The 27,680-nt window shown below is 38.2% G+C and overlaps 1 protein-coding gene across 1 annotated transcript in view; it reads right to left on the minus strand.

Annotated features, from left to right (window-relative positions):
- The window catches only part of LOC107194795, a 36,467-nt gene that overhangs the window by 913 nt on the left and 7,874 nt on the right, over positions 1-27,680 (minus strand). Inside the window, exons 3-8 of the mRNA XM_015584495.1 lie at positions 21,681-21,922; positions 3,528-3,750; positions 3,113-3,278; positions 2,239-2,523; positions 798-957; positions 183-423 (exon numbers count right to left, since the gene is read on the minus strand). Of these exons, the coding sequence (XP_015439981.1) occupies positions 183-423; positions 798-957; positions 2,239-2,523; positions 3,113-3,278; positions 3,528-3,750; positions 21,681-21,708 (1,103 nt within the window). The 5' untranslated portion in view covers positions 21,709-21,922. The remainder of the gene's footprint in view (positions 1-182; positions 424-797; positions 958-2,238; positions 2,524-3,112; positions 3,279-3,527; positions 3,751-21,680; positions 21,923-27,680) is intronic.

Genomic DNA, 27,680 nt, shown 5'->3' on the forward strand with positions numbered 1-27,680 from the left:
GATCCTAGGAAAAAAGGTATGATGGGAAGAGGAAAACTAAAAAACAAGGAAATCTTGAGGATTGAAAACTAGGAAATCCAAAATTCGAGAAAGTAAAACTGGAAAAAGAAATGCCAGGAAAATGATAATTAGGAAAAGTGGAACTAAAAGAACGAAAAAGAAGAAACGCGAAGCAAAAATACCTAGGGGTTTCAACAGCCGCGCTGATGCTGAGGCAAGTTCGACAAGGTTTTCCCCCGGGTCGCCGCCTAGGGACACATCCGGCGCAACGGTTCCATTTCTCGACGATCCCCTTCTTTCTGGGCCCGGGTGCGTCGGAGTCGGTCGAGAACCCAGACACCTCATCCTCCGTGTCGAGTCCCTCCTCCTCTTGTTCATCGTTTCTCAGGAAGACCGAGTCGGAGCCCAATGACCTTCCATAATATCAATCATTCGATTTTCACTTCAAGATTATCCTTTTTGCTGATGCGCCATACCCTAACCTCTCCTTCTTGGGGTCCCAGTACAAATCACCGACAAACGTTTCGTCGACAGTTTATCGCGTTGACACTGATTCGTCGATATGGATTTGAATGTCCGTGGACACGGAATGTCAATCAGAAGTCGATGTCGATGAATCGGTGTCAAATGTAATAACTGTCGATGGAACGTTTTTGAGCAACCTAAACTCAATCATTTTTCTAGACCCAGCGGAATTTAGTGCCTTGTACTGTTATCTTTGATTTTACATTTTTAGGTTTTATTCATTTTTCGATTCTGGGTGTTATTTATTTTTCGATTTCAAATTTCGTTTTGGGTGAAATTTATTACTGACCTTGAGTCCGGTTCCGGAGGATCGACACTGCCCATGGAAGCTAATGGCGCCCTTTTGCCGGTAGGTCCGGCGAGCAAGAATTCGGTCGCGTAGAGACCAGCCTCACTTGTGCAAGGAGAAAGCTCGGGGGTTGGTTGGATCACCTGCTCGAGAATTGTTTTATGTATTGTAAGTGGACTGCGGATTTTATGCATTTATGAAATATACGATTTTATAGAATTCAGTAGAGTAAAAGGTTTCAGAAAGTGTATGTGGGTCTTCTTTTTATTTCGAACCTACTGAAACCCTCAACAGAGTAAATAAATTTTTCTTTACCAGTTTTGAGAAATTAATCCATAAAATTCTATATTTGCGTAAACATCCACGGTCTACAATTTATAACATTTTCGAATTTCCGAAACGCATAAAAATAAAGGTTCTAAGAAAATTACTATTTAAACAATTTGTGTATTGTTATTAACGTAGAAAATTCCCTGATACTGAATTTAAAGTTCTGTTCAAGCAGAATTCTTACGAATTAGCGTTCAATATTATGAATTTGCACAAACAATCCACAGTCTATTAATGAAAAACTTGATCAAATCCTCAATATGGTAAACAAATTTTCAGATGAATGAATTCAGTTTTTACAATTACATTCACGAGAATCGGTATTTGCATAAATATCCGCAGTCTAATTATCGGTGTTTCCCATTTTAATATTGGATTCTGTTGTGTCTGTGTGTAATAGGTCTGTGGTACACGTTGTTCAATTGATTTTTACCATTTTTAAACGAGCATGGAATAACCGAACGGCAAGCATTATTGGAAACTGATGTACGTACACATTGTTCCACGGATTTCTGCTACGTGAGAGGAATGTACGATTCCTGTTTTCGATTGTTGTTTCTTTGTTCGATATGTGCGGCACGAATACTCGGAACGGAGTACGCGTTCACTTGTTTATTGAAAAACGAATTGTCAAGCCCGTGACAAACAATGTATATAGGGGTGATTCGGGGGACAAAGTTGTACATTCGAGAATAAATGTTATACGTAGGCAGTTATGATCGAAACTGACTACAGGTTGATCCAGAATTAAAGGGTCTGGGCAATTTGTATAGACGATGATTAACAAATAAAAGTCCTAAACAATCTTGTATACAGAATGATTCAGGAATAGAACCTGTATACTGTCTGTAGTCGCAAAGACTCTGTACAGGGCGATTCAAGAATAAAAATGATATACAATTTATACTAGAGAAAACTGTGTAAAATGTCATTGAAGAATGAAAACTCTGTATGAATTGTAATACTAAAACCTGTATACTAATGTAATAACTTCGTCTATTAACGCCCCCTACTTTTTCTTTACTATTTACTCGAGCGTAGTTTCATCACGAAACACAAAAGGTAATGAAAAAGTGATTGTGACAAAGTCTTACCTGAATGTCAATGGGATAGTAAAGGTCCCAGGGTTCGTCGTGGGCAGCGTGTTTCGACGAATACGTAGGATGAAGCGGCAGACACGGCACCGGCATCGCAGATCCTCTCCTCTCGAGATAGCTACTTCCGGTGCTGCTACATGTCACCGAACTGCATCTCCTCTGCTCCTCGGGGGGTGCCAAATTCGGTTGTTTCGTTGGCGCCGTCAACAGAGCCTCGTAGCCGCCCCCGACTGACGCGAAACGCGGACTAATTCGTGGAGAATGAGACTGATTCACCTGTAACTGAACACATAGATTCCATTAGACACACCTGGGATTGGAGCTCCTAAAACCTGGGAAAAGAAAAATTGACTAACGGAAAACTAGATACAGGAAGAGTAAGGAAAAGGATACCAGGATCAGGATTTCTAGGAAAAGAAATTCTAGAAAAAATAATTCTATGAAACGGAAATTCTAGGGAAAGGAATTCTAGGAAAAGAAATTCTAGAAGAAATAATTCTATAAAAGGGAAATTGTAGGAAAAGGAATTCTTAGAAAGGGAATTGTAGAAAAAAGAATTCTAGGAAAAGGAATGCTAGGAAAAGTAAAGTACGAGGAAGGCAAACTAGAAAAAGGAAAACTCATGGAAAGAAAACTAGAAAAAGGAATGCCAGAAAACTGCGAATTAGGAAAAGGAAAAAAAGGAAAAGGAGAGATTGGAAACGCGGACAGACAGCGTAGTTCAGATGGTTAAAGCTAGCCAAGATATCCGAAGAATCCAAGGAACGTGAATTCGAGTCTGATTCGTTCCTTCTCCCTGTTTCCTAAGTATTTACACTACACTAATGTTTTCAGTGCTCCGTATTATGATGAAATGAATGAATAGACTAACCTCGACGCAAAGAGATCTCCTAGGACCCCGATCTGGTCTCGGTGGTAATCTTGCGATGGCTTCAAGGGCGGCTGCGAGGGCCCTTTCCTCGGCTTCTTGTTCAGCCACTGCTGCGGCAGCTGCTGCTGTCAGTCTTGGATCGTCTAACTGCTTGTTCGATTTACACCTGCGCCACACATACACCATTGTCTTACTATCATTCCCGCCATGATATTGTCTGAGCAGTAGAAATCTCGGTAAAAGTAACGTTTAGGGGATGCAGCTCCAATGCCTTTGACCTTGACAAATATTGTGAAGGACACTCTTCTGAGTAACAACCCACAAGTTTTAGCCGTCGGTCGTTTTTTATAAAAAAAAAAAAACTTTTACCGAAATCCCTACAGTGAACGTATTGAAACATCGTACAAACGCTCACCTGCTTTTATATACAAGCAGAAGGATCATAAGACCGAAGAAACCGCCGAGTGTCGCAGCGATTCGGACCCCGGTCATAACATCGTAGGTCTTGTAGAATTCGATTTTCAGTTGCTCCCGTTCGCTAAGGGTTGGCGTCGCTTCCGGCATGAACGTCGTCGAGTCCATCCTCCTCGTCGTCATGTTGCTCACGTTCACGTTGCTGCCTACGACGCTCCCCATACCTGTGGAGAACAGGATCCATCCCTACTTAACACCTTACCCAATAAAATTACTAGGTTTTTCTTTCATTTCACCGTTTATCGATATAAAACCTATCGATTTACCTGTGAAACAGGATCAACAACAAAATCGTTACGTTATGTTGCTAGGAAATATATACCTACAGCAAAACAGTATTATATGTATAGTGTAGACGCAGCTTAACGTCTCGCAAGAATGTCAATTCATAATGTGCCTTTGGGGCATGCAACACTGAATCGATACGTCGAAAAAGTTGATATTAAATGGTTCTGTTTCTACTCAAGAATTTCACGTTACTCTTTTCTACTAGTCCCACAGGGAACGAATCTGTACCCCGATGCGTGTTCGAATTCGCGCTCGTTGATCCGGAAAACAACGAACACGGAATAACAACTGCTGCCCCTAACGATGCACCGTTTTGTTCTTCTTTTTTTTTTTCTACAGTGCAGAATTTCTCGTGCGGAATATTCAGTTCAGTGGTATCCGAAGTGTTCTGTACCTAATAAAACCGACAATCCATCGATTAACACAGTTGTTCAATTGTTTGCGCAACGACAAAGTAACTATTGTCTTTAACAATGGAATTACCAAAGCAGTCATTATGACAGGAATCGTAAGCGCTTGAAAAATTATGAAAATATTGTACACTACGATACAGTTAAATTTTTAAGACAAACACATTTCTATTTGACTCCAATCATTATAAATTAGTCTACAAAACTCTATATTTGCATAAACATCCTCAGTGCATTGCCTGTAATTTCTTCAGATTTTTATTGTAATATGCAAACAAAGAAATTAATTAATTTATAAATTTGTATATTCTCAAAAATCTGTAGTGTTTACCAATCCAATAGAAATAGGTACACGTTAATGCTCGGTAATTCTAGTACACAGTAGCGAACAAAAATGTCACCACTTTTTTGATTCTTTACATTTCTACTATTCCTTAACATTAACTTAAAACCTTAAAATACAAGGTTTTATACAGCTTTTACTTATCTATCAGAATATATATCGAACCCATACCAAAGTTTTAATTTGACGTTCAAAAATAATAAAAATAAAAAAAAATCGAAAAAATGGTTACTTCTTCATCCACTACTGTACGTGTCTGTGTCATCTTCTGGATCACGACTGATCCAATCGTCTGCTTAGACGATCCAAGGATACGTAGACCAATAGACTCTTCTAATCGTTTTAAAATATGTATTATTTATTAATTACGTTTCATACAATACGACGGATATCAGCTAATTCTCTAACTAAATAACGATTCAGCTTTTATGTTCATTTATGAAGCTTCAACTCGGTTTAGCGAGCAATGTTTACCCAATGAATTCCGAAAGGATTTCTCTATTTATTCTTTTGTGGACAAACACGGCGTATGAGCCAGCGCTCGTGGACTCATTATCGAATATAGAGCGAATACATTGAGAGCAGCACGTGGTACTGGTTCGGAAAAGTCATAGCGTGGCTATCGAATTCCAACGATAATCAATAGCGCGGAACTTTCAAGGGGTGTCCTATAGAGTGGCACTCAATCGAGAGCCGGCTGTCTCGAGAATGGAGAACACTTCTGGGGGAACAAAGACGAAAGGAAAAAGCCCCGACAAAACAATGGAAAATAAAGAAGAACACGACACGTTTTTTCCGTCGATTTTTCCAAGGAACACCGCATTCCTATAAATAGCTCTCGCCTGATGAATTAATTAATTATTGTAATAATGCAAGATCTAGCAACTAAGCGACAAATTTTCGCTTCGTAAACACGAAACTGATAATTCTCGCGATTTTAATGAATTCTCGTGTAAATAGAGTAAATAAAATGAAACACGAAATATCAAGGTAATTTAAAGTTTTAAAGTTAACGCTGAACACTTTACTGAAAATGGTACGGTCGTAGGATTATAAATTTTCGAGGCGTAGTAATAATTACTTCAATTCGAAAACTCCGAAAAGAGGATACTTCAAATTTAACCTAGGCACTATTAGAGAGACAGTAAAATTTCAAATTTTGACAATAATTACTGGATTACCCAACACACTTCTCACGGTGGAAAATTAAACAAAATTTTCATCACAAAGAAAATTCCTAGAAAAAAGAACGTTTACTATTTATTCGAAACATCTTTTTAGTGCAGGTCGACCATGGTATTGTGCTCACCGATGCTGTATATTGATTCCAGCGAGCAAAACCGATGGAGGCTGTCTTACGACGTCCCGATAAGACCTGTCACTGATAACGCCTCACTATTTTCCAGGTGACTCCATTTCACCCTGTTCATTTCCAACGCAAAACTGATTTCAGGCTCGAAATCGGATATTTTTCAATCAGAAACTCTCTCAATGCTGAGAACTATTGTATTATCTACAGAAAACTGCATGAAATCATCTAAACAAAGACATACTATCATTTTTTACTTACATCGAAAATTTTATTGTGTAATATTCCAGGTAGCTCAACGCACAAAATTCCATGGTCCAACAATAATTTCCGTTAACCCTTTAAGCACTTATATGTTGCTTATACATACATGCGTCATGACGAAAGAAATTCATACAGAGCGTGAATGACGAACATATTCGAGGCACGAAATATTTTTAAAGCAATCTTGGAAATACAGACTTTTTGGATCGGTGCAATATTCATTTTAAAAGTTCGTCAAATTCTGTCGTCGGTTGATATCTAACTTTTGTCAGCACGGATACATAGTTTCACTGATATGAAGTTGATCTCCACGTTTTCAGGAGAAAAATTCAAGCATTCCCTCCAAAAATAAAAAAAAAGGAAAAAAGGAAAAAAGGAAAAAATGAAAAAAAATAGGTCTGTTTTATATTGACGTTTTCGACTTCAAAGTAACAAGACACAACGTATATATGTATATGTATATCAGTATCATAATTTTCAAATAAAGATTTAAGGGTCTGGGCGTTAAAGGGTTAAACAATTAGTTCGTGGATAAAAGGGAACGAAGGCTAAATGATCACTGGTCAAAGACGAAAGGATTCGATGAGCGATTGTCGCCCGGGATCGCGGGAAAAGGAAAAAAAAAGTTCCGATTCGCCGTGAAGAGGAAACGAATACCAACGAGGCTCTTTTAGATGTTCAACGAGACGGAATACGCGGTGAATTCGGTCGAAATTCCGTGATTTTGCTTAGGATGGCGCCCGAATAAGGGGGTTAATAGGTCGATTTAAGCGAACGAGGACGACAACCTGTGGCTGGGGGTTGTGTACGGTAACCCTCAAGGATCTCCTGCCTTACAAAATCCTCGGAGAGCTTTAAAGCCATTTGCTGATAGCCTTGATAACAACGAGCCTCGCTTAAAACGATCAGCGTGCAAACTATGGCGGCGACGGGGAGGAAAAAAACGTAAAAAGATGAATGGGGGGGGGAGTAGTTTGTAAAACAGCTTTTTTCCCAAAAGTGCTTAGTATCTATCAGAAGTGGTCATTCCGAAAGGAACTCGAGTACAAGTCTGTTTTTACATTCGTTTCATCAACGAATAATACATTACGATAATTATTAATGGTAATCAAAAAATTTTTGTTTGATCATTTATAATGGTTATTCGTAACCAGAATACTTGAAAATTCATAGTTTTTATTCACGTCCTTTTTTTGAGAAATTTCGCCAAAATTTATTACTATCTGGTTTCCATTTAAATAAAAATTCCTTTTAACTCAATGATTTTTTTACCAAAAAATATTTAAACTAACTGTTATTTTTGGTCTCAGATAAGAATTATAAATATAAGAACTTTATTATAAAGAACTTATGATTGCCCAAAAATGCTGAAAAAAACATAGAAACTTTTTTTAGACCAGATAACACCACGTAAATGTTAAAACAGAGCCTAACAGACGCTTTGTTTGTGTTCAAAACAAATGTAACAGACGTCGCCAACAATGGTCGAACAATGGTGGGGTTTCAGGTGAAACTGATTCGCGTGGAAGATTATTGGACAATGAGGCGAACGAAATACCATCAGGAATTATATTCTGTTGTCGTCAGAAAGGAGTTTCGTGTCCATTCAGGGGAAAACTAAATCCGACAAATTCTCAGCGCCGCCAAAGAGCTAACTCGATCGCTTTCCTCTGGCGTTTCTTCTTCTCCTTTTCAGGAAATTCAATCCGATTTCTCATTAAGTGTGCTACACGGCGCGCCTTTCGTTATAAAATCGTACATCTGTCCCCGACACGTTATCCGTCAGACTGGCATAGAGATGAGGACGGGGAGAAAATTTCTTTTTTTTTTTAATGAAATGAAAATTCTGTAAGCCAGGAATTATCATAATTCTCATTCTTCTGAGCTTTATAGGATTTCGTGACGAGTGATAACAAAACTGTTGAGCTACTTTCTGACTTTTAATCCGCTTTCAAAAAGCTTAATACATAAATCGTTAAAAGCTTATGAAATAACAACCGTCATATTTATATTAATGTTTCTTTCCATTTTTTACTTTTATACACCTGATTCTTTTTTTGATCAATGTGTAGGTATACTATGTAAGTGTAAGACATATTATTGTTAAATATAATAACTCTTGGTAGGTGTAAACTATTAAAAGATCAAATCATCGATAACGAGGGATTAGCTTATATTTTCAGTAATAGATCTATGAAGTGAATTAATTTCGAATAATATCCTGCAACAATCTGAGTTCTTCAAAATGTCATCGTGTACTTATAGGCGTAAAACTATTTGATTACAAACTAACCAACAAAATTGAATTTTATAAAAATAATTATTTTATAACTATTTCCCAAAAGATAAGGAACATACAGCTGCTTCAATAATATTAATAGTGTTCTCAGATACGCTACGCCATTTTCTCGAACAAAGTGGCGGGAAAACATACTGAATTCGAATTATAGTATCGTTTTGTTTGGTTGCCCATTGCTATGTCTGGCAGTAAAAACATTTCAAGCGTGAATAATTTAGCAGGGTAGGCTCTACAGGTGTATTACAGGTAATGATTATTGCAGGTGAACTGTTAGTACAATCGACCATGCAATGTATATACAATAGCTTGCATAGAAGCAGTGTATCCCAGTTGTGAATGGCACAAGAATCGTTCCCTCTTTTATCACTGTCGACCAGTGAACCTACTTGATGGAAAATTCATAGAAATCTGTCACTGACCGACGCTATACTGAAACACTTGTAGATCGCAGATTATTAGGTGTAGGTCTCGAGTCCGCTGAACTCGTTTCTATTTCCGATCTATCAATTATTTAAGAACATCGTCACTTGCAGTTCTATAGCTCGTATACAATAATACAAACGAGGTTATTGTATCAATTGACATTGTTTTGTAAATGTCACGTCTCATATCGAATCCGTTCGTAATTCGAAACTCTGACTTTCACAAACAATTACTAGAACTTTTACGTTTTCTTTTTTAAAATACGAAACCACAATAGTTACGATTATTTAACGCCAGAACTATGTACCAACTATTTACACCTATGAGATAAATAAACATGACAAACTCTTGAAATTATACAAATTTATAAATTAATCAAATTCTTCACTTTCATTATGCAATAAAAGTTGCGAAAGATTTCAGAAAGCACGGTACTGTAATGTCTTAATTATCGTTATAAAAGTGTATGAACCAGTCTTCAACCAGTTCTAGTAACAGATCCAGAACCACACCGTCTGATTAGAAAATCTACTAAATCGAAAAACCTTAAAGACTAGTAAACCAGCGTCGTATCCATAGAAGGTTCACTTACAAAAAAACGTCCATCGAGTACCATTCTTACCATCCACAATTCTATTATTAGGTGGAAAAACTAATTCTTGGCCCCCACAATTAATTATCGACTCAAAACCGCCATTATTTTCTCGAGATGGGATTCGCCACCTGCCCGAGAAATGACCTAAATATGTAGAAAGTAATGGGTAATATCTTCAAGATTAAACACTATATTTTGGTTTTTTAAATAAACAAACAAGAAATCCTAATACATAACCACACCAAATCCGCAATATGACATCAGCATAGAATCATCCCTGAAGTGGTTATAGCCCTAACAGAGAATTCGGGGCCGAGTTTCACGGTCGAATCTTCCCTAGCCCAATCAAGACCACGCCCCAGAACTATCTACCAACGACTCAAGAAATTAATATAAAAATCACCGTGTGTTTAACGATTCTCCTGTCAATCGATACACGCGTTAAATCGGTGACGGAAAGGCAACGGTTTGTTGTATATACATATATATATACGCGAATGCTGGTGGTTTGGGGGGATGGACAAAAGCGGCGGTCGGTCGACAGGGTTCCTCCTATTTCTTCAGGGGACTATAGGGAACATTGTACTATTGTAATGGCGGGGCAAGAAAAGGCAGAAGCAACAGTGAGCCGCCGGCCGTGAGCTTTGACCCGGTGACCCGTAGTGCGTGGGCTGGGAAGAGGGCACACGGAGCTAGAGAGCTAGAGAGAGAGAGAGAGAGGGAGGGAGGGAGCAACAGAGGGAGGGGCGGTTCTTTCTCCTCTTGCACAGCCTGGAATCGATACCTGGCTCCCCTGCCAGCTCAACCACCCCGACGAGTCTCCTACGTCCGCCCTCCCTTCGCCTCCGCCCGCAGGGGGAGGTGTGGCGCGGTGGATGGTATCTGCTGGACCACAGACTCGACACGTCTCGTGACTCGTGAAGATGGATCAGAGGACACCGCCGGAGTGTGGCAATTAGTCGGTTCGGGCGGTTGGATATCGTATCGGAGAGCGATTGGGAGAGGAGTCTTGCGATGGAAAATGATGGATTTCTGATGGAAAATGATGAATTTCTGAAAGTTCGAAGTGCTTCTAAGGACTTGACGGTTTGATTTATTGTTAATTACTAGGGGTTATAGGAGTCTGTGGCGATGGAGAGTCGATGAGGAGTCAATTGGGAGATGATGGAGAGAGTCGATGATGGATTGATAATGAACGGACATTGCAGTTGTTGCGATCCTACGTAGAAATAGACATAACATTCGATTTTATTGCGATTGTTAGGGATGTTAATTATACTAGGTTTATTTTGTTATAGTCCTCTATAGTCAGTTTAAATTAATTATAGTCATAAAATTGGCCCCCCAAAAAGCAGCACCATTCATATGATGAAACATCATTAAACCACACACTAAGTCCCGAGTAGTGCTCACAAAAAAATTGAACCAGTTAATTTTTTATCACTTTCATTGTTATTCTTTTATTTTTATTCACTCTATAAAAAAAATGTACAAGTTAGGTACATGTTGTCCACCCCTGTATAGAGGATCGCTACCGTGAGCGGCCCTGTTGTGCCAATCAAATGAAAGAAACAAATCGATAGATTTGATAAATTGATATCTGTTGCGTACTATACTAACGCCTAGTTTTGTTTTATAAAAAAAACCATTCAGAAATTACACGCCGTAATATACTGGGCATCCAGAAAATCGTAACATCATAATATCATATCGTACCAGATCGAACTGGTGGTACGAGTAGAAAGGGGTAATTCTACATAAAAAAATAAGACGATAATCTAGAATAAACTTTTTCTCATTTGAGATTCGATTTTCGAGAAAATCGACTTCGAACATTTGTTGGCTACGCATGTAATCGAATAAGACTTCGCTAGTGCGTCTGTTCATTGCATTCCATTTCTACTTAAGTAGTACCACGAATACCCGCGTTTCAGATTGTGTAATTTTTAACTCTTTGAAACACAGGATTTTACAACAACAAAACTGCCTAGTTGCAACAGAATTTTTTTTTCTATAAGATGCGACAAAGTAGGTTTATTTTAATTATTGTTTATTCTTAGTAATTTCATGATTTAAAGATGGAACGAATAACGTCCCACCATGCAAGTTCAAGCACTACAAAAAGTGGGTCATTTTTCATACCACCATGCTTCAAAGAATTAAAATCAATTTTCTCAAACACAAAGGCTCATACAAAAAAGTTTTATTCCACATTTTCAACTTATTTTTTTATGTAGAATCGCCCCTGTTCCGGTTATACCACCAGTTACCTATATCACCTTGTATAAATATTCAGTTAAAATGAGCATCATTCATGAAGTTGACAACACACTCTCGTTAAATATTACGGTACACACCGTGCAAGTGTAATCACTTTAATGGATCCCTTCAGTGTTGCGTCCCTCGATCCATAATGATTAATACGTGACCTTATCCGTTCGATATTTCAACGTCTGATAAGAACAATGTTATTTTCAGAGAAGTTGCACGGAAAAGCCAGCTCCCGCCAATGGCCTGATGGTTTCTAATCCATTAGAGGCGGAATGCTTTCTTTTCCCGTCGCCTGTTCTCAGACTTCAGAGCTTGACAATTTCCGACGGTTCCACGTAAGTTTTTAAGAAATGGTGAACGAAAACATTTACCTCATAAATTTACAAAGATTGTATTATATTTTAAAGATTGAGTTATATAATTGTACAGGTCGTTTCAAGACCGTGATTAAGGATCAGGGAATGATCATATTTCCATTAATTTGAGAATTTCAACCTACTGCATACCACATTTTATGAAACTGAGATCAATACGATTATAATTATACAGGGCCTTTCAGAACTATGATTCACGATTCGGTGATTAAAGTAATTCCATCATCTGAAATTTTTCCACAATTATACGTAACATTGCATGAAACAACAAAACAATTCGATTATAATACTTCATAAATTTATACAGGGCGTTTCAAAACTATGAGCCACAGCTTCAGTGATTAAAATAATTCCACAATTTAACATTCTCCAACGATCACACCTAACACTTCCAGAAATGGAAAACAATGGGACTGTAATCCACTATAAATCTTATACTGGGCGTTTCATAAATAAAGGCAAAAAAAATTCAATGAAGCGAACAAAATCTCTGTTCCCTTGCGCGTACATACAGGACGATCCAAAATTGGACGATAAAACTTCGCTTCCGTTTGAAGTCGGAAAAGTCTCTCTCGTGAAATGTGATCGTGAATTAATATAAAACGACGAACGGTAAAGAGAGAACGGGAGACGGAAGAAAATGAAGTCGTTACGCTGGAGAGGGAGTGGGGGGCTAGAGCTTCAAAAAGCTCGTACTTAGAACTGATTGTTCGTCCGCTGATTGCATCCCTTTCACGATCGTTCTCGGTCGCGGCTCATCTTCCCCCCTCCCTCCTTTTGCATCTCGAACGCTCGATAACTGATATTTCGGGAACGGTTTCAATCTGCCGAGAATCGAAAAACAATGGCGGCCGGGTCAGTGGTCACTTGGTTTCCTAGGCATTGACTCGGAACAGGCTCGATACCAAACATTTCTGATGAGAACTTGGGGAACAATACTTCCTCGAGGTTTATTTTGTTGGAAATACAGGGTGCGTCTATAAGAAATACTATATAAAATAACTCGTTACTGTATATTACAGATCAATTAGCTCGAACAAAAAATTCGACCAAAAAATTACGAAATTATGCTTACATAACACTTATGATAACAATTTTTAAATTCAATCGTTGTTGTCAATTGTGAAGTATCTCAAATCAACGTAAAATTAAGAAAGGGGCAACGAAACTGAAAAATAATTTCAGGATTTTTTCGAAATTCCATCTCCAGGTGGCGAAAAGACGTTCGAATATGCCAAAACCCACCCGAGCGAAGCCGTCATAAATTATCAATTATCAAAGGAAAAAAATATGAATTTCTTGTCTGTCGACCATACGTGGAAGACGGCCAGCCCGGTTAAAACCTGTTAATTCCGTTTCCATTAAGTTTCCCGTTTCCCGCGGCAACGGGAGAGAGTCGGATTTCGTAATAAGAGGGCTCTGGAAACTCTTCCGTGGGACTCTAATTTTCTGCCGGCGGTGGTACACCCTTATTTGAAATACAAACACGGTTATGAAATTCTCGGGGCTAACAGTCGAGTAATACAATCCCCATTCTCTTCCGAGCTGCCGGTAGCAATACGATTCCCCGCGATACGATAGCAACGGAACTTTCGGACTCGCGCACCCCACGTGGAATTAAATAATACAATTCTTAACTTCCTGCATTAAGAACCACCACCATGTGCGCGTGGTTTTATCCACGGAGACAGAACTTTTCGAATTGATACGAGGACGTTGGAGCCTTCACACAGGTGTATTATGTATTTATTGATCCCTCGGGAATGAGAATTTTGTCTTGAAATTGAAGCGGAAAGGAGATTACACGATCGAGAATTTAAGGATTATATAGGAATGGAGTGGATCGTATATTACTGATACCACTTTTCTTTCTATAAATAATCATTGTTCGTATATTAGCAAAAATTCGATGCGGCAAGACCTTTGCTCGTGGAATTATATTACTGTTATAGTCTGATATCTCTTTAACGCTCAGACCTTTAAATCGTTATATCTCCGAAACTGTTAGCGATATTGAAAGATGTTTCAGATAAAAGTAATTTGCCATAAGTGACTTAGTACTTTATATAGGGAATAACGAGTTGCCTCAGGTAGTGCAATAAAAAATATAAGATTCCACTTAAAAAAATAAAGTTGACCTTCATATGACCTCTAAGCGTCCACACAGAAAAAAGTTAGTCACATCAGAAAGTATGTCCCCTGATACCACTTCACTTCTGTCTGAAACATTTTTTAATATCGTCAATAGTTTTGAAGATATTCGAGTGGACCTATTTAAGCAGAACGTTTCCTTCTTATTCCACTCGAACATTTCATTACAAGCTCCTAAATGAACCTTGTAATCCGTCTAATACGATATTCTGTCACAAGTAATTATTTCAACACCCTATTGACTACCAATCCCTAACTTCCTATTACAAACGACCATTGAACAGTGCAAACAACACAAATCATCATTACCCATTCACGACCCACCAATCCCCCAAACACCTATTCCAAATTAAATCTCCTGTATGATACAATACAAACATCCTGCCATAAATACACCAAACACCTCGCCCACCTATTCAGGACCTACCAACCCCCAAATTCCTATTCGAATCGAACATTTAGTTCCAAGCTATGGTTAATAAGAGTCTATAGGAACCTTGTAATGCATCTAATGCAAGATATACAATATTCTATCACAAGTAGTTACTCCAGCCCCTATTCACTACCAATCCCCAAATTCCTATTACAAACGACCTATTACAAACAACACAAATCATCATTACCCATTCACGACCCACCAATCCCCCAAACACCTATCCCAAATTAAATCTCGTCTACGATACAATATACAAACATCCTGTCATAAATATACCAAACACCTCGCTAACCTATTCAGGACCCACCGAATCCCCGAAATTCCGTTTCCAAACAGACCGACATCCCCTTTAATGATCATCTTCCCTCCCACCCATTCCGTCCTCTGCCACGGGGAGCCAAATCGGACGCGAGCCTGAACCCGAGGCCCGTTACAGCTCCCGTTTACCAATACTATTATCCGTCGAATCGAAATCCCGCAATATCGCGCGGACTCATTGGCAACAGGGAGGGACAGTGAATTACGGTCGCCGGGCATTGTCGAGAGTCAGCTCCATCCCCCCTCATCCTTCTGTCGGTTGTCGGTTGATCCTTGAATATTCGTTATCGTTTCGACAGGAGGTAGCAGCCAGCCACCACCACCGTTGGTGGTCGTGGGTCCAGGGACGACCGAACCGTTCCTAGAGTAGTGTGCACTCGAGTATAATTAGATGTCCCAGTTTACACGGCATCTCATTATGGAATCCATTCTGCCAGCCACAAAAGCTACGATACGTGCTTACATCGCGAGAGGAGGGGGGGAGGAGTAAGGGACCTCTGCTTCCGTTCCTACGCCCGCTCGATAATAAGCTCGACGCCTTATCGAAATTAACCATCTGCCTTTAACGCCGCCTCAACGTTACACCGACACACGCCGAACCGGGCGATTTAACGCGAGTACGATCACCTTACTCACGGCCCCCCTTATGTTGTGACTTTGAACACCTTACAGTTGGCACACAGATCTCCGTGGATGTGAATGAAACAGTGAAGTCTAGAGACGGCGTGACCTGCTACTTGTGAATCGTGATTTGGCGATCATTGTGATAAATCATCGTTAGTGATTTTGCACGCCATCTCTACTGAAGTCTATGCTGTACCTGGAACGATAACTGTGAGTATTGAGTATCGAACTAGTCTGTTAGATATTTAAGAAATGAAATGATTAAATAAATACATTTAGGAAATGAAATATTATAAAATTAAACGAATGAAATCGGCTCATAAAATGCTTGAAGCATCTGAAGTAGAATAGTCCGTCGCGTCAGACGTGATTCACGCGAATTTCGTCCGCGTTTTCAACAATCAGTGACTCGGAAACGAAGCCACAAACGCAATTTCGACGTAATATGGCGTGCAGAATCCACCCACGCGAAAGTGTCCAATATTTTTATTAACACCCTGTAGACATTATAGGAAGGAAATTGCAGGTACGATAGTCGAAAAACCAACGATCGACTGAAAAGTCACAATCGATTATGAGTCAAAGTCACAATTGATTCGTGGCAGAAAGAAACGAAAGCAAGAGGAATTCTTGTGATTTTGTTGAATGTAATTTGTAATTTCTGGTTGCAATAAATATTCACCCTGCATAAAACGCCCTGTGTTCCTACCAACAGAAATGAAACATTTCATTTGGATTGAGTATAGACTCTATAGGAAATATAGTACCGCTTAGTTCTACATAATTTCATTTACAGAAATAATTGAAAGATATGGTTCTGTTGTAAAAATGTACGGAAGATATTATTCTACTCAAAAATTTATAAAATATATAGTTCCATCTAAGAAATTCATAGAATATAAAGATCTATTTAAAAAATTTAACAACATTAAAAAAATGTACAAAAATTATAGTTCTATTTAAGAATTTTTATTTCCAAGTGACCTTCGTTTCACCTACTGAATTCTACAGAAAAAAAGATAAATCTTGAAAAATCTTTGATTCAAGAATAAAAGTATGTAATAATACACTTCCCTGTTGTGAATATTCGGATATAACATTCGATAAATATTGAACGTAACAGCTAGAACAGAAATATCGCGCGAACATTTTTCGACGGTTATTCAGTGAACCAAAATGGTTCCCCACTGTTATGCATTAACTGTCCCGGCGCAAAAGCGGGTCTCCCGGCTGAATGAAACCCAGTGTGTAATTAGTAGTTGACACTTGACCCATTAAAAAAGGTGTCCATCCGCCAGATCCCCCGAGCATCATTGTGTCCCTCAGGGTCATTAAGATAATCAGCTGCAATCACTAGTATTCAACCGCTCAAACTAGGATTCGATTCGTCAATTGTTCGGTTAATTTTAATTACCATCGTTTTAAACGTTCCCGCGAATCGTTCCTCTCATCAACTTTCGCTTAGCCACCCACCCCCACCATACTTCTCTTGACGCAATTAAATATTTACGTGTACAAGTCACGATTCTGAAATTCACCCAGTAAAATGAGTTGCTGGGAGATTTTTGTATAAAAGACATTTGTATAAAATAATTCTACGACTAAACTGAAATTCAAATTTTCATCTGATGAGAAAAAACTGAAAGACAGGATCAATACGGAAATCTGGTAGTTCAAAAATTTATGTTCCCGAATTTTCATATCACTAAACTGTCGATTTTAATTCGAAATCATTTTCTTACGACGTTGGTAATAGTCTGTTTAAAAATCTCAAAAAATGCCCTGTTATGGTAATTTAATACTTTTTATAAGAGTTCACTCAATTGTTTTGACCTGGTTTGGTAATTCTAGTGTTAAAAATTCTGTCCCACTTTAATTTTTAAATATTACAGAATCTCGAAACTAGAATTTGAATGAACTTCTGTGGTCGACATATCGACTTTAGAATAAAATGGGAGAACTCGTTGCATCCAACGAAAGTTTTGTCTTTTATTCTATTTCACAGAGCCGTATCCACGCTATAAACGCATAAAATCCGCAGTCTACTTATCACATTGTGCGCCCTCGCGTCAGTCAGAGTCAGTGTGTGGACGAGAAAGATATTTCGCCAGTTTCAGCCACGAAGGGATGCATCCCCTAAATCGCGTGCCGCGAGCAAAGTGGCGAGGCGTTTACCCGTTGTTTCTCTCGTTGAATCTAAAATTTGTTCGTCTCAAATACAAGCCCCGTGGACTCTGAAAAATTCACCGGATATTCGACTTTTCTTTGGATGCTTTTAGCCTTCAGCGTGATCTCCACAGTCTTGAAAGCAGCCCTTAAGCCACTCAAGGCGGCAGGCTTAATTTCGCTGTTTTCATGGTATAGAAAAGATGGCAGTCGCTTTGAATTTCTCCCCGTTAAAGAAGATGAAAAGTATTTTCCTTTTTCTTTTTTCATTAAAATGTTTGATTACGCACTCGGTGCAAGGTAAACTCGGTTTCATTCGTTCCTTTTCATCTTTCTTCGCGTCGTTTCGTACTTGGCGATTCAAAATATACAGTGCGTCCCATAATTAATGACGACGAAAAAGATAAGTCGAAATATTCGATATTTAAAATCGAAGCGTGTCATGACAACATTTAATTCTACGTTTTCGAGGCATTTTTCTACGTGCAATCACCGCCTTTCCGATCGTAGCCCCAAATACGGAACACCCTGTAGATATTCTACATGAACTCTGTAGATTCGAAAGTTTCGATGATTTCTAAAATTAATTCTTAACGCAACGCATTAAACGTAAACACCGGAATTGATTTGCACGTGCGCTAATGGCAGGAACACTTGAAAATGTGTATCGATTAATGATCGATGGATGTTATTCTTATATTCAAATGCAAGGGAGACATATCAAACATTTCGAATAATTAATACTTCGTTCTTTTTGTATCGAAAGGATCAATGTTAGGACCTACATATCGATAAAGTATTTTCTTCTCCTGTCGATGAGAACTATACTTCCCTCGTTATTTAAAATGTCCTTAAATGTCCGTTTTTCAAGATTTTTCGAAATATTTGTAGCCCCATATGTTTTTAATTTTTTAGTTAAAGCTAGAATGCCATGCGTGCTTTTTAGGACTCTAGAAACAGCCTAATTCATTTGTCCTAACTAGTTTTCAAATGATTAGACTATTAGACTGTCAAGACAATTAAGCTAAAAGGGACAGTATAAGAGCCCAAAGTCTTACATCCTTTTTTTAAACATCCTATATAAAATATGTTTCCATTGTGAAGGAGATATCAATCATTCGAAAATGAAAAAGATTTCTGATTAATGTCAATGCTCGAAGGTCGCACGTGTAGAATCCATGAGAGGGAATAAGAGGCCGAAATCCAACGGGACGAATTTAGACCGTGGCCTTCGGCTCGGATACATCTCAATGTACCGTAGAAGTTCGATTAGCCGAACGGTTTCGATTCTTCGAACTATTATTTTAATCGTGTTTTCGGTCGTTACGCGGCCGCGGCCGAGTTGGTCACGCCTGCAGTTCACCGTGAACAAGTCGGTATTTCACCGAAACGAATCGTCTCGAATCCGCAATTATTTGACTACACCGTTGCGAATGCATTTAGTAATAATAAACGTGTCTTGTTTCATTGTTCTCTGCACACTTCCTATTACAAACGTTCGTGATTCACAACGCAAACATATACAAATTCCTCGAGCCATCTGCATAACTTATTTTAACTGTATTTCTTCATAATTACCATAAGCTAAGTGTAATATTTTTAATGACAACTTGTTAATTAAAATTTGTGTATACTGTAAAAACTTTGATACTATGATTTTATTTCTCCAGAAACTCTAATGATTTAATCATCCCCCGTAAGTAGATTCTAACCGTCTGTAAGGTACATTAGATAACAATTTAATTTTGCAAAGAAACAATTTGCACTATTTGTTACACCGTACTTTGTTGAGTCGATTGTATAATTTCTGAATAATATTTTTCTATCAACACGATTTTCTGAATCTGAGACAATTCGTGCAGCCACCATGTATATTCAGTAGAAGTAGCTTTCATTGCAATTAATAGATCGCGGGTATTTATGCGTTTACATCATCCGCTAACCTGCAGCGTGTGATGAAACAAGGATTTTGATAAAGTGTAATGTGCCTTAAATAAATCCTACATAATTATCAGGCCTCGTGGAAATTCTATTATAAAAAGAATTGGTTAAATTACCAGAAAGGTGGAGCACAGTGGTACAAAACAGCAGCAATTATATCGTGAATTAAAGAAGAAAGTAACACACATTACAACACAAGGTACATACATAAAAGGCTCAAAAAGCGACAATAATTCGCTGTACCTCGCCAGCTGCATAATAACGTTCTTTTCTTTTCTATTCTTTTATTTCACTGTTACGTTTAATATTCTTATATTCTTACATTCTTATTTTGTGCTTTCTGTGCAACAAAGACTGTTATTATTAATATATTACAACGCCAGGTAACAGAAACTAGAATTCTGTCAACTAACATTTTGCACATTTCCTATCCATAATTTATGGAATAAATCATAACGAATGCTGTCTGCTAATTTCCAATAAGATAAAAATAATTCAAACAGTTATTAATTAGTTCAAGCAAAGAAATTGCCTAAAATATTTAGCTTGATTTTCTTTTCTAGAAAAATGGACTCCAGTTTTTCCTCTGAAGTAAAAGGGGCAAGAAAATCGATGGAATCTTCCCACGGATAATAATTCTCGGATCGAAAGATTAAAATACTTCATACATTTATTCATTATTTAATTCGTGCGAAGAAATTACCAAAAATATTTTATTTGATTTTCTTTTTTAGAAAAATGGTTTCCAGTTTTTTTCTCTGAAGTAAAAGGTGCATGAAAATGGACGGAATCTTCCCACGGATAATAATCCTCGGAGGGGGGCGACGCAGAAAAATGGTATCGGTCACGGGAAAACAAGCATCGTAAACGAGAGCAGTAGCGTATTCCGACAGCTCGTTTCCGAAATTTCTTCGGTGGTCTGGCGAGCATCAAGGTCCCGGGCGTAAACAATTCGATCGGGTCAAGATTCACTTGGCCGATTTTATCGCGTCGAAGAATGCTCCGGGGGTTTACTGCGCGCCTACACATTCGCGGATGCATCGAATCGCTACATTTCAAGTAGTATCCGTTTTAATCTGTTAACCAACTCGTCGTTTCTATTCCACCGTTATCTTTTTATCGATATTCCCTTTTCCATTTGTAGCGGTGATTATGAAGGCGGTTAAAAATGTTTCAAAATTGAATGTAACACTTATTTAGTGTTACGTCTATACTTTTTTAAAAAAAGGGACTAAGATTGTCTTATACAACTTTCACTTCGTCAAAAATGATGGTATTAACACATCCGCCATCAACGTCACATATATGCCACTATTATAATTTTAAAAAATCTGAAATATTCACTTACTCTTTTATATTTTATATTAGTTATTTATTCATTAACCTCGTTTTATACTTTTCAATGCTCAATTCAAAAAGTGAACACATTTTACTTAATGCAATATCGAAAGTCTGTTATGGTCTATAACCCATATGGTTCCCAAACAAAATGGTGGCCGGGAGCATGTTAACTAACTCCACAAATCGGCTCGTAATGAATATTCGACTTCACCTTTCATTAAACATTTCTTATTTACTCACCTAACAATACTAAAATTTAATTGTATCATAATACGAGTCATTCATTTGCGAAAGCAATTAACTCGACAACAATCCTCAAGAATATGTATTCCAAATACACAAAGTTAAGCACCGATCAAGTGTTTCGGCGGTAAAATTTGAATTGAAAAACTGGAGTCAGTCACTTTGGTCTATGAACGACTTGTGACTCTGTAATTGCATTCGTGGTCGTTACTGAAAAATCCTCGTCAGATTCGTTTTCATTCACGATCGAAGAAGGAAGAAGAACATTTTTTAGCTAGAAAATCTTTGAAAAATTTACCTCTATCAATGGACGCAGGGGTCGGCATCGATGCGACGAGAGAGTGGATATCAGTGGCAGTGATATCGTAGACTCAGACGAGCCTTCTTGTTGTCTTCCTCCTCCTCCTCCTCCTCTTCTTCTTCCTCTTCTTCCTCGTCCTCCTCGTCTTCGTCTTCAGGACGAGGCACGGATCTAGTGGTCATCTCCGTCTCACCCACGGCCGCAAGTTCATCCCTATCATGCCCGATATCGCCTACCCTCTGCAACACAACAGAAAACGACCCTTTAGCCACCACTCGCGAATTATTTATTTACCACCTACAAATTTAACCTCCGTTCCACTGCATCGAAAGAATTCATAAGATCTGACCGGTTCGACCATTTCATTCGTGGCTCGACGTTGGCCGCGTACAATTGTGGGACATCTAAATTTATGAGTGGATTTTTCTATTATGAGTGGATTACGGATTTTATATATTTATAACGCACACTTGATTCTGCAATATTGGGTATAGTCTAAAGTTTTTATTTAATTTCGGACCAGATATAAGTCTTAATGGAAAAGACAGAGGCTTCTGTCTGATTCCAGTTTCTATGACATCGTCCACGAATATCTATATTAGTATAAATATCTACTTTCTGACTTCACCTTTACAATAACCCATTAGTGATTGTTTATACACTTAGTGGATAAGAAATAGCTAACTTCTTAGAATACCAACGGTGGACAAGAATCAATGATAGCTGCTATACAGTAAATCCTTGATGAGTATTCGAAGGCTCCTCGACTCTGACATGAAGAGGTTCCCAGGTGTAAGGTTAACTTTTTAATGAGTTTTAACACAGTAATAGAGCTTGGAATTCTGAAACCAATGATATTTGTTTCAGTCACATATGCCCATTAGTTTATGAAATATTTAATATTCAGTACCGAGGAGCCTTCGAACACTCATCGAGGATTTACTGTATAGCAGACTCGTTAAATTAGGGTTCAACGCCATAAAGAGAGAAAGATATCGTCAAAGAGTGGCACAAGTAAAGAATCTCATTTCGTAGATCACGTAGATCCACTATCAAGAAAAATATCACAAGTTGAAGAAGTCCAATACTTCAAGTGAGATGACCTCAGCGTCACTTTGTCTAATGTATGAAACGCTACATAATTAATCAGTTTCTTTTCGCTCTTCTGAAGAATGACATGTTTTCGACTCCTGACACTTTTCTTGTGGTGGTGCGATTTCTTACGGTCCTGAACGAGCTTCCAGACCCATTTATCTCGAATGTTTTCTCGGCGAATTGGTGCAGACAAATTGACTAACCGTTATTCATATTCAACGATACACTCCACAATTTTATTATACAGTAGGACCTCCCGTATTCGAGCGTTCTACCCCCCACCTCCACAAACAGATGCCTTCTCCTATTGCAAATACGTACTACTTATATACAATGTATACTTTGTGTTAAAAAAATTTGTGTAATTTAACAGCCAACAAGATGCGGGATCCACAAATATTTCAAATAAACCGTCAATATTCTTAATCTGTATTTAAATAATATTCTCTGATAGAGAATTAAAAACTGTATAAAGCCCGGTATATTAAGGTTTCAACCTGTTGTTAAGAAATAATAAGAATAGAAAAAACCAGAAAAGTGGTAACTTTTTTACCCCCACTGTATGTCTTTCAGTTTTACTGTATTAATATTTCTTCAACGAAAAATGATAATAACACAATTATCGTAAGATTTTATAAAAAAAATAGAAAAAATGGTAACTTTTTTGTCCCCTACTATATGTCCTTTTGTTCTACTTGTATTAAGATTCCTTATACGAAAAATTCTAACAACACAATTTATCGTAACAATCTTTCCTTAAACAAATAATAAAATGTATTGTGGAATGTACAATGTTGAGTATAAATAACGAGTCAGTTTGTTTTTTCACTCACGATCTCACACACGTCTTTTCCCTGAAAATTTGTAGAAAGGCGAACGAAGACAGATTTTCAGTGAACCAAAGCGATTCAGCGGATCTCTGAATGATTCAGCGACGTCGATCAGTTCGGATCGATCCTCTGGAATCGCGAACTCTTGAGATATTCGAAACTTCCGCGGTCTCCAATTCAATGGACGAATTATTCAAGACAAACGTTTTGAAATCGCGACCGTGACCATCCACCCCCTCGCTCAACTCTTTAGAGGGGCTCTGGAATTCCGGTCGACTCGTCGAGGAATTTTCGAAATTCCTGTTTATCGCGTCGGTACGATTCCCCGTCGCCTGGAACTCTATTTATAGGGGCAGCCTTCTTTGGAATCCTACGAGCTCGCCCGATTCTAACGGGCACGTTCATTGAGGTGTTTCTCCCGTGAACAATGAAGAATGAGACCGCCATTATCGCACCAAAACATTGCGCTGCCACCGTAAATTTGCTGAAATTTCTATAAAGTTATCATGTTTTAAAAAAAAAAAAAAACAGAAATTCTTCAATGGTGTGGAATAATTATAAGAATTAATAAAAAAAAACATGGTGAGTTTATAGAAATTGTGGTCAGTGTATAACAGACATTTTTTGCTTGTAAATTACTTTATAATAACTTTTGTGGATGTATTACCAATTCCATTGGGTTGATACTACAAAAATACATTTACAATTAATATATGTTCAAATGGAATAACAATAGAAAAATATAATGGTTATATTTCACACAGTTCCAATTATCGTAACCGCGGAAGCATAAAATTCTATTAAATGACATGTTACGATAAAATGTGAAAATTGTTTTTTAAACGTGGAATTCGATTTGGAACGCATCATTGTGATCGGAGATTGTATAACCGTGCATTGATAACATTATAGGAGACTGTAGGTGTGAAAAGTACAGGAAGGAAGTGCGTGCAGCTCGCAAAGTGTGCTCCATAAATATCGGCACCTGTCGATGGGGTTATTATCAATTATCCACTCGAGCTCTTCATCAAACAACGCCCGGTGAACCACCCTATCTTTACACCTTTTATCCGCAAACTGTTCCAGCCCTGTTAATTCGATGGATCGCAAAAAAAGGTGGAAAAACGTTATCAGTTATCAGCCGACCTGGGCTTATTAACGGTATCGCGGTTGATCAATCGCTCCGCGGTCGTTGTAACTTCGGCGGTACCAGGTAGGAATTTGCTGAAACGTGAAATATCCTTGTGGCTTACGTTACGAAAATAATGTGGTAGATGTTAGATATCGAAGTACAATAAATATTTCAAGTTATACAATATGTATAATATGCTTTTAAACATGTAAAATTTACAGAATACGTATGTGAAGCGTATATTAAATACTTGTACGAAGTTCTTACAAGAAATAACTCGGACCGAGTCGAACCGAATCAAACAAAGACAACTGGAATCAAATGGAGTCAGTCCTCTAGTCAGTCTTCTAGTCAATATTCCAGTCAATATTCCAGTCAATTTTTCAGTCAATATTCCAGTCAATATTCCAGTCAATATTCCAGTCAATATTCCAGTCTGTCTTCCAGTCAGTCTTCCAGTCAGTCTTCCAGTCAGTCTTCCAGTCAGTCTTCCAGTCAGTCTCCCAGTCCATATTTCAGTCAATATTTCAGTCCATATTTCAGTCAATATTTCAGTCAATATAGAATCAATATCTAGTCAACACCAAGTTTTTGCTGTTCATTTTTTACTGTCCTTTGATCTTTAACAAATTCACTAATAAAGAGAATTCATAAACTGTCATCTGTCACCTTGGAATATTTGTTTCGTCGTTTCTCCTATAGAACAATATTACATATACACGGTCGGCAATTTCCAATATCTATTCCGTTCCCTTTTGAACTGGTCTGTATAAAAATCGTGTATTTCATATTTTCGATTCGTTCTTGAGCCCAAGATACGAGGCATTTTCACCGTTCTACCGGGAGTCGTTTCACGTGTCGGACCCGTATCCGTGAAAACAACTCGAAACGAGTAGCGAGTTTTAGGGGGAATAAATGAATAATAGAAATGCGCTTATGTCGCGGGACCGATCGGACAGAAATTATATTTCAAGGGTATAACGAACTCGCGCGAATTCTCCATTTATGACAATAAAATTGATCATTAACCGCATGGAACGCGGCCGACCGAACGAGCCGTGAGACCGGGTAAAATTCCAATTTAATAATCGGTTCTCATCGCTGGACTGTCGATCGTTTGTTCGTTTATTATTCCCGAGGTGTTTATTCTTTGATAACTTATTTCCACCTACAACTTGTTTAACAATTCTCTGTCGATATATCGCGTCACAGACGACGCAATGTGGTTCAGAATCAAAATTTAGTAGCTCGAATGGTCAAAGAAAAAATTTGAGAAACGCTGCCCCAGACAATCGTGCATGCTACAAATGCATAAAATCCGTATTCCATTTATCATCACCTCTGACAGAATCACAAAGATCGATTTTACATTCCCTCGAATCGAATCCATTCGCAATTTTGCTTTTTTTGGATAACCTGAAGAAACACACTTACTCACGCGACGATCACGACGAACCGAAAATTTCTCTATTTCCATTCTTCGCCTCGACGTTCTCTGTAATGTTCGCCGTGGCAAAGACGGTTCCGCAATGGAGTATCGTGTAATAAGGGCAGCGCGCAACGTGGTGCACACAGAGGCCAGCCTCGTGCACTCCGCGCTCTAGAGTGCTCGAGAGGAGGCCAAGAGCCCTGAAAGGTATCGCTGCTAATTTCTTTTAAAGAGAAACACGTCCACAGCACCGCTTGAAGGGGCCCCCGACAGCCCCTCTGACTGCTGATAACGTTTTCCGCTGGAACACCTATTTTCGTGGGTCTGGGTCTCGGTCGTATCGGTTGGGGAATATCATCGTCAGCACCTCTTATGAACAAGTTCCTCGAAACTTGTCCTTTGTCAGTGATTTTCGTCGCGATGCTCGATGGTAATGAGCCATTCGATCGCGACAGGGATGACAGTTTCACGGATAAAAAAAGATGCAACGAAATATTCGATTGTATAATACGATACATAAAATGGGGAACAAATAAATTTGTTTCATGTTGTCAGGGATTTAAGATGGGTTTCGGAGTACTCGAGGATCGTTTAGTTCGATCGATTAGTCGATCGAAATCGTGAGATCGATTCGTTTTAGGTAAATTCGCTGCGATTTTCAAAATAATCGAAACTGTTGTTTTGTTACCTAACTTGAATTGTTTACGGGACCAACCTAAGAGTTTTGCCGTACTTAGTTGGTGTTACGTTTAGACTTTAACCCTTTTAGTACCTTAGAATATCGGCTTTGTGGGTTTTCCGAAAAATTCCTTAAGCCGATATATCGACATTCCATTTTTAATATCTTCATTTCCAGGAGAAATATGTTAATTTTAATGAATACCTCAAAAGTCACATGGTTTTCTAGGTATTTTTGAACGGTACACGGAAAACTTATAAAGTACTACAAGGGTTAAGGAAGAAACTACCCTTTTTATCAAAGCATCTCTTTCACTTATTATCTTGTAACTTGTAAATTACAAAAGATATCGAAAAAAATGTTCCGATAAATGTCATGTTGATCTTAGTTGTCCATATATCGGTACAAAGAAATTTTCAAAAATATTATTTTTACAAAGAAATTTTCAGCAAAAAAATGTGTCGTGAACTTGGACACGCCGTGATAGGGGTCGTCGGGATTCGTGTTCCTTGGCGATCAGTCTGCACCATATCGATTAACTGGAACGAAATTTCCCTACCTCAGTCTATCACAGTGATATGTTCCGTCACGCGACATGTTTCCCTCAAAACGACTACCGCCCGTAAGTATTTGGCCCACGCGTGTTAGATTCACTTTACTAAAAAAACATGCTAGATTTCAGGAAAGAAGCTAGATTCCTTCACAATAAGGTCTATAAAAAAAAGCAAAACCCTGTTCGTTTATCGAAAACTCTCATGGTGAAGCTCTCATAGCTTAGTATACTATAATATAAAGTGTATAAAAAATTAGAGGTCAACATAAATTCCGATGA

Source organism: Dufourea novaeangliae, unplaced genomic scaffold (assembly GCF_001272555.1).
Source record: "Dufourea novaeangliae isolate 0120121106 unplaced genomic scaffold, ASM127255v1 scaffold8, whole genome shotgun sequence".
In the NCBI taxonomy this organism is placed as follows: Eukaryota; Metazoa; Arthropoda; class Insecta; order Hymenoptera; family Halictidae; genus Dufourea; species Dufourea novaeangliae.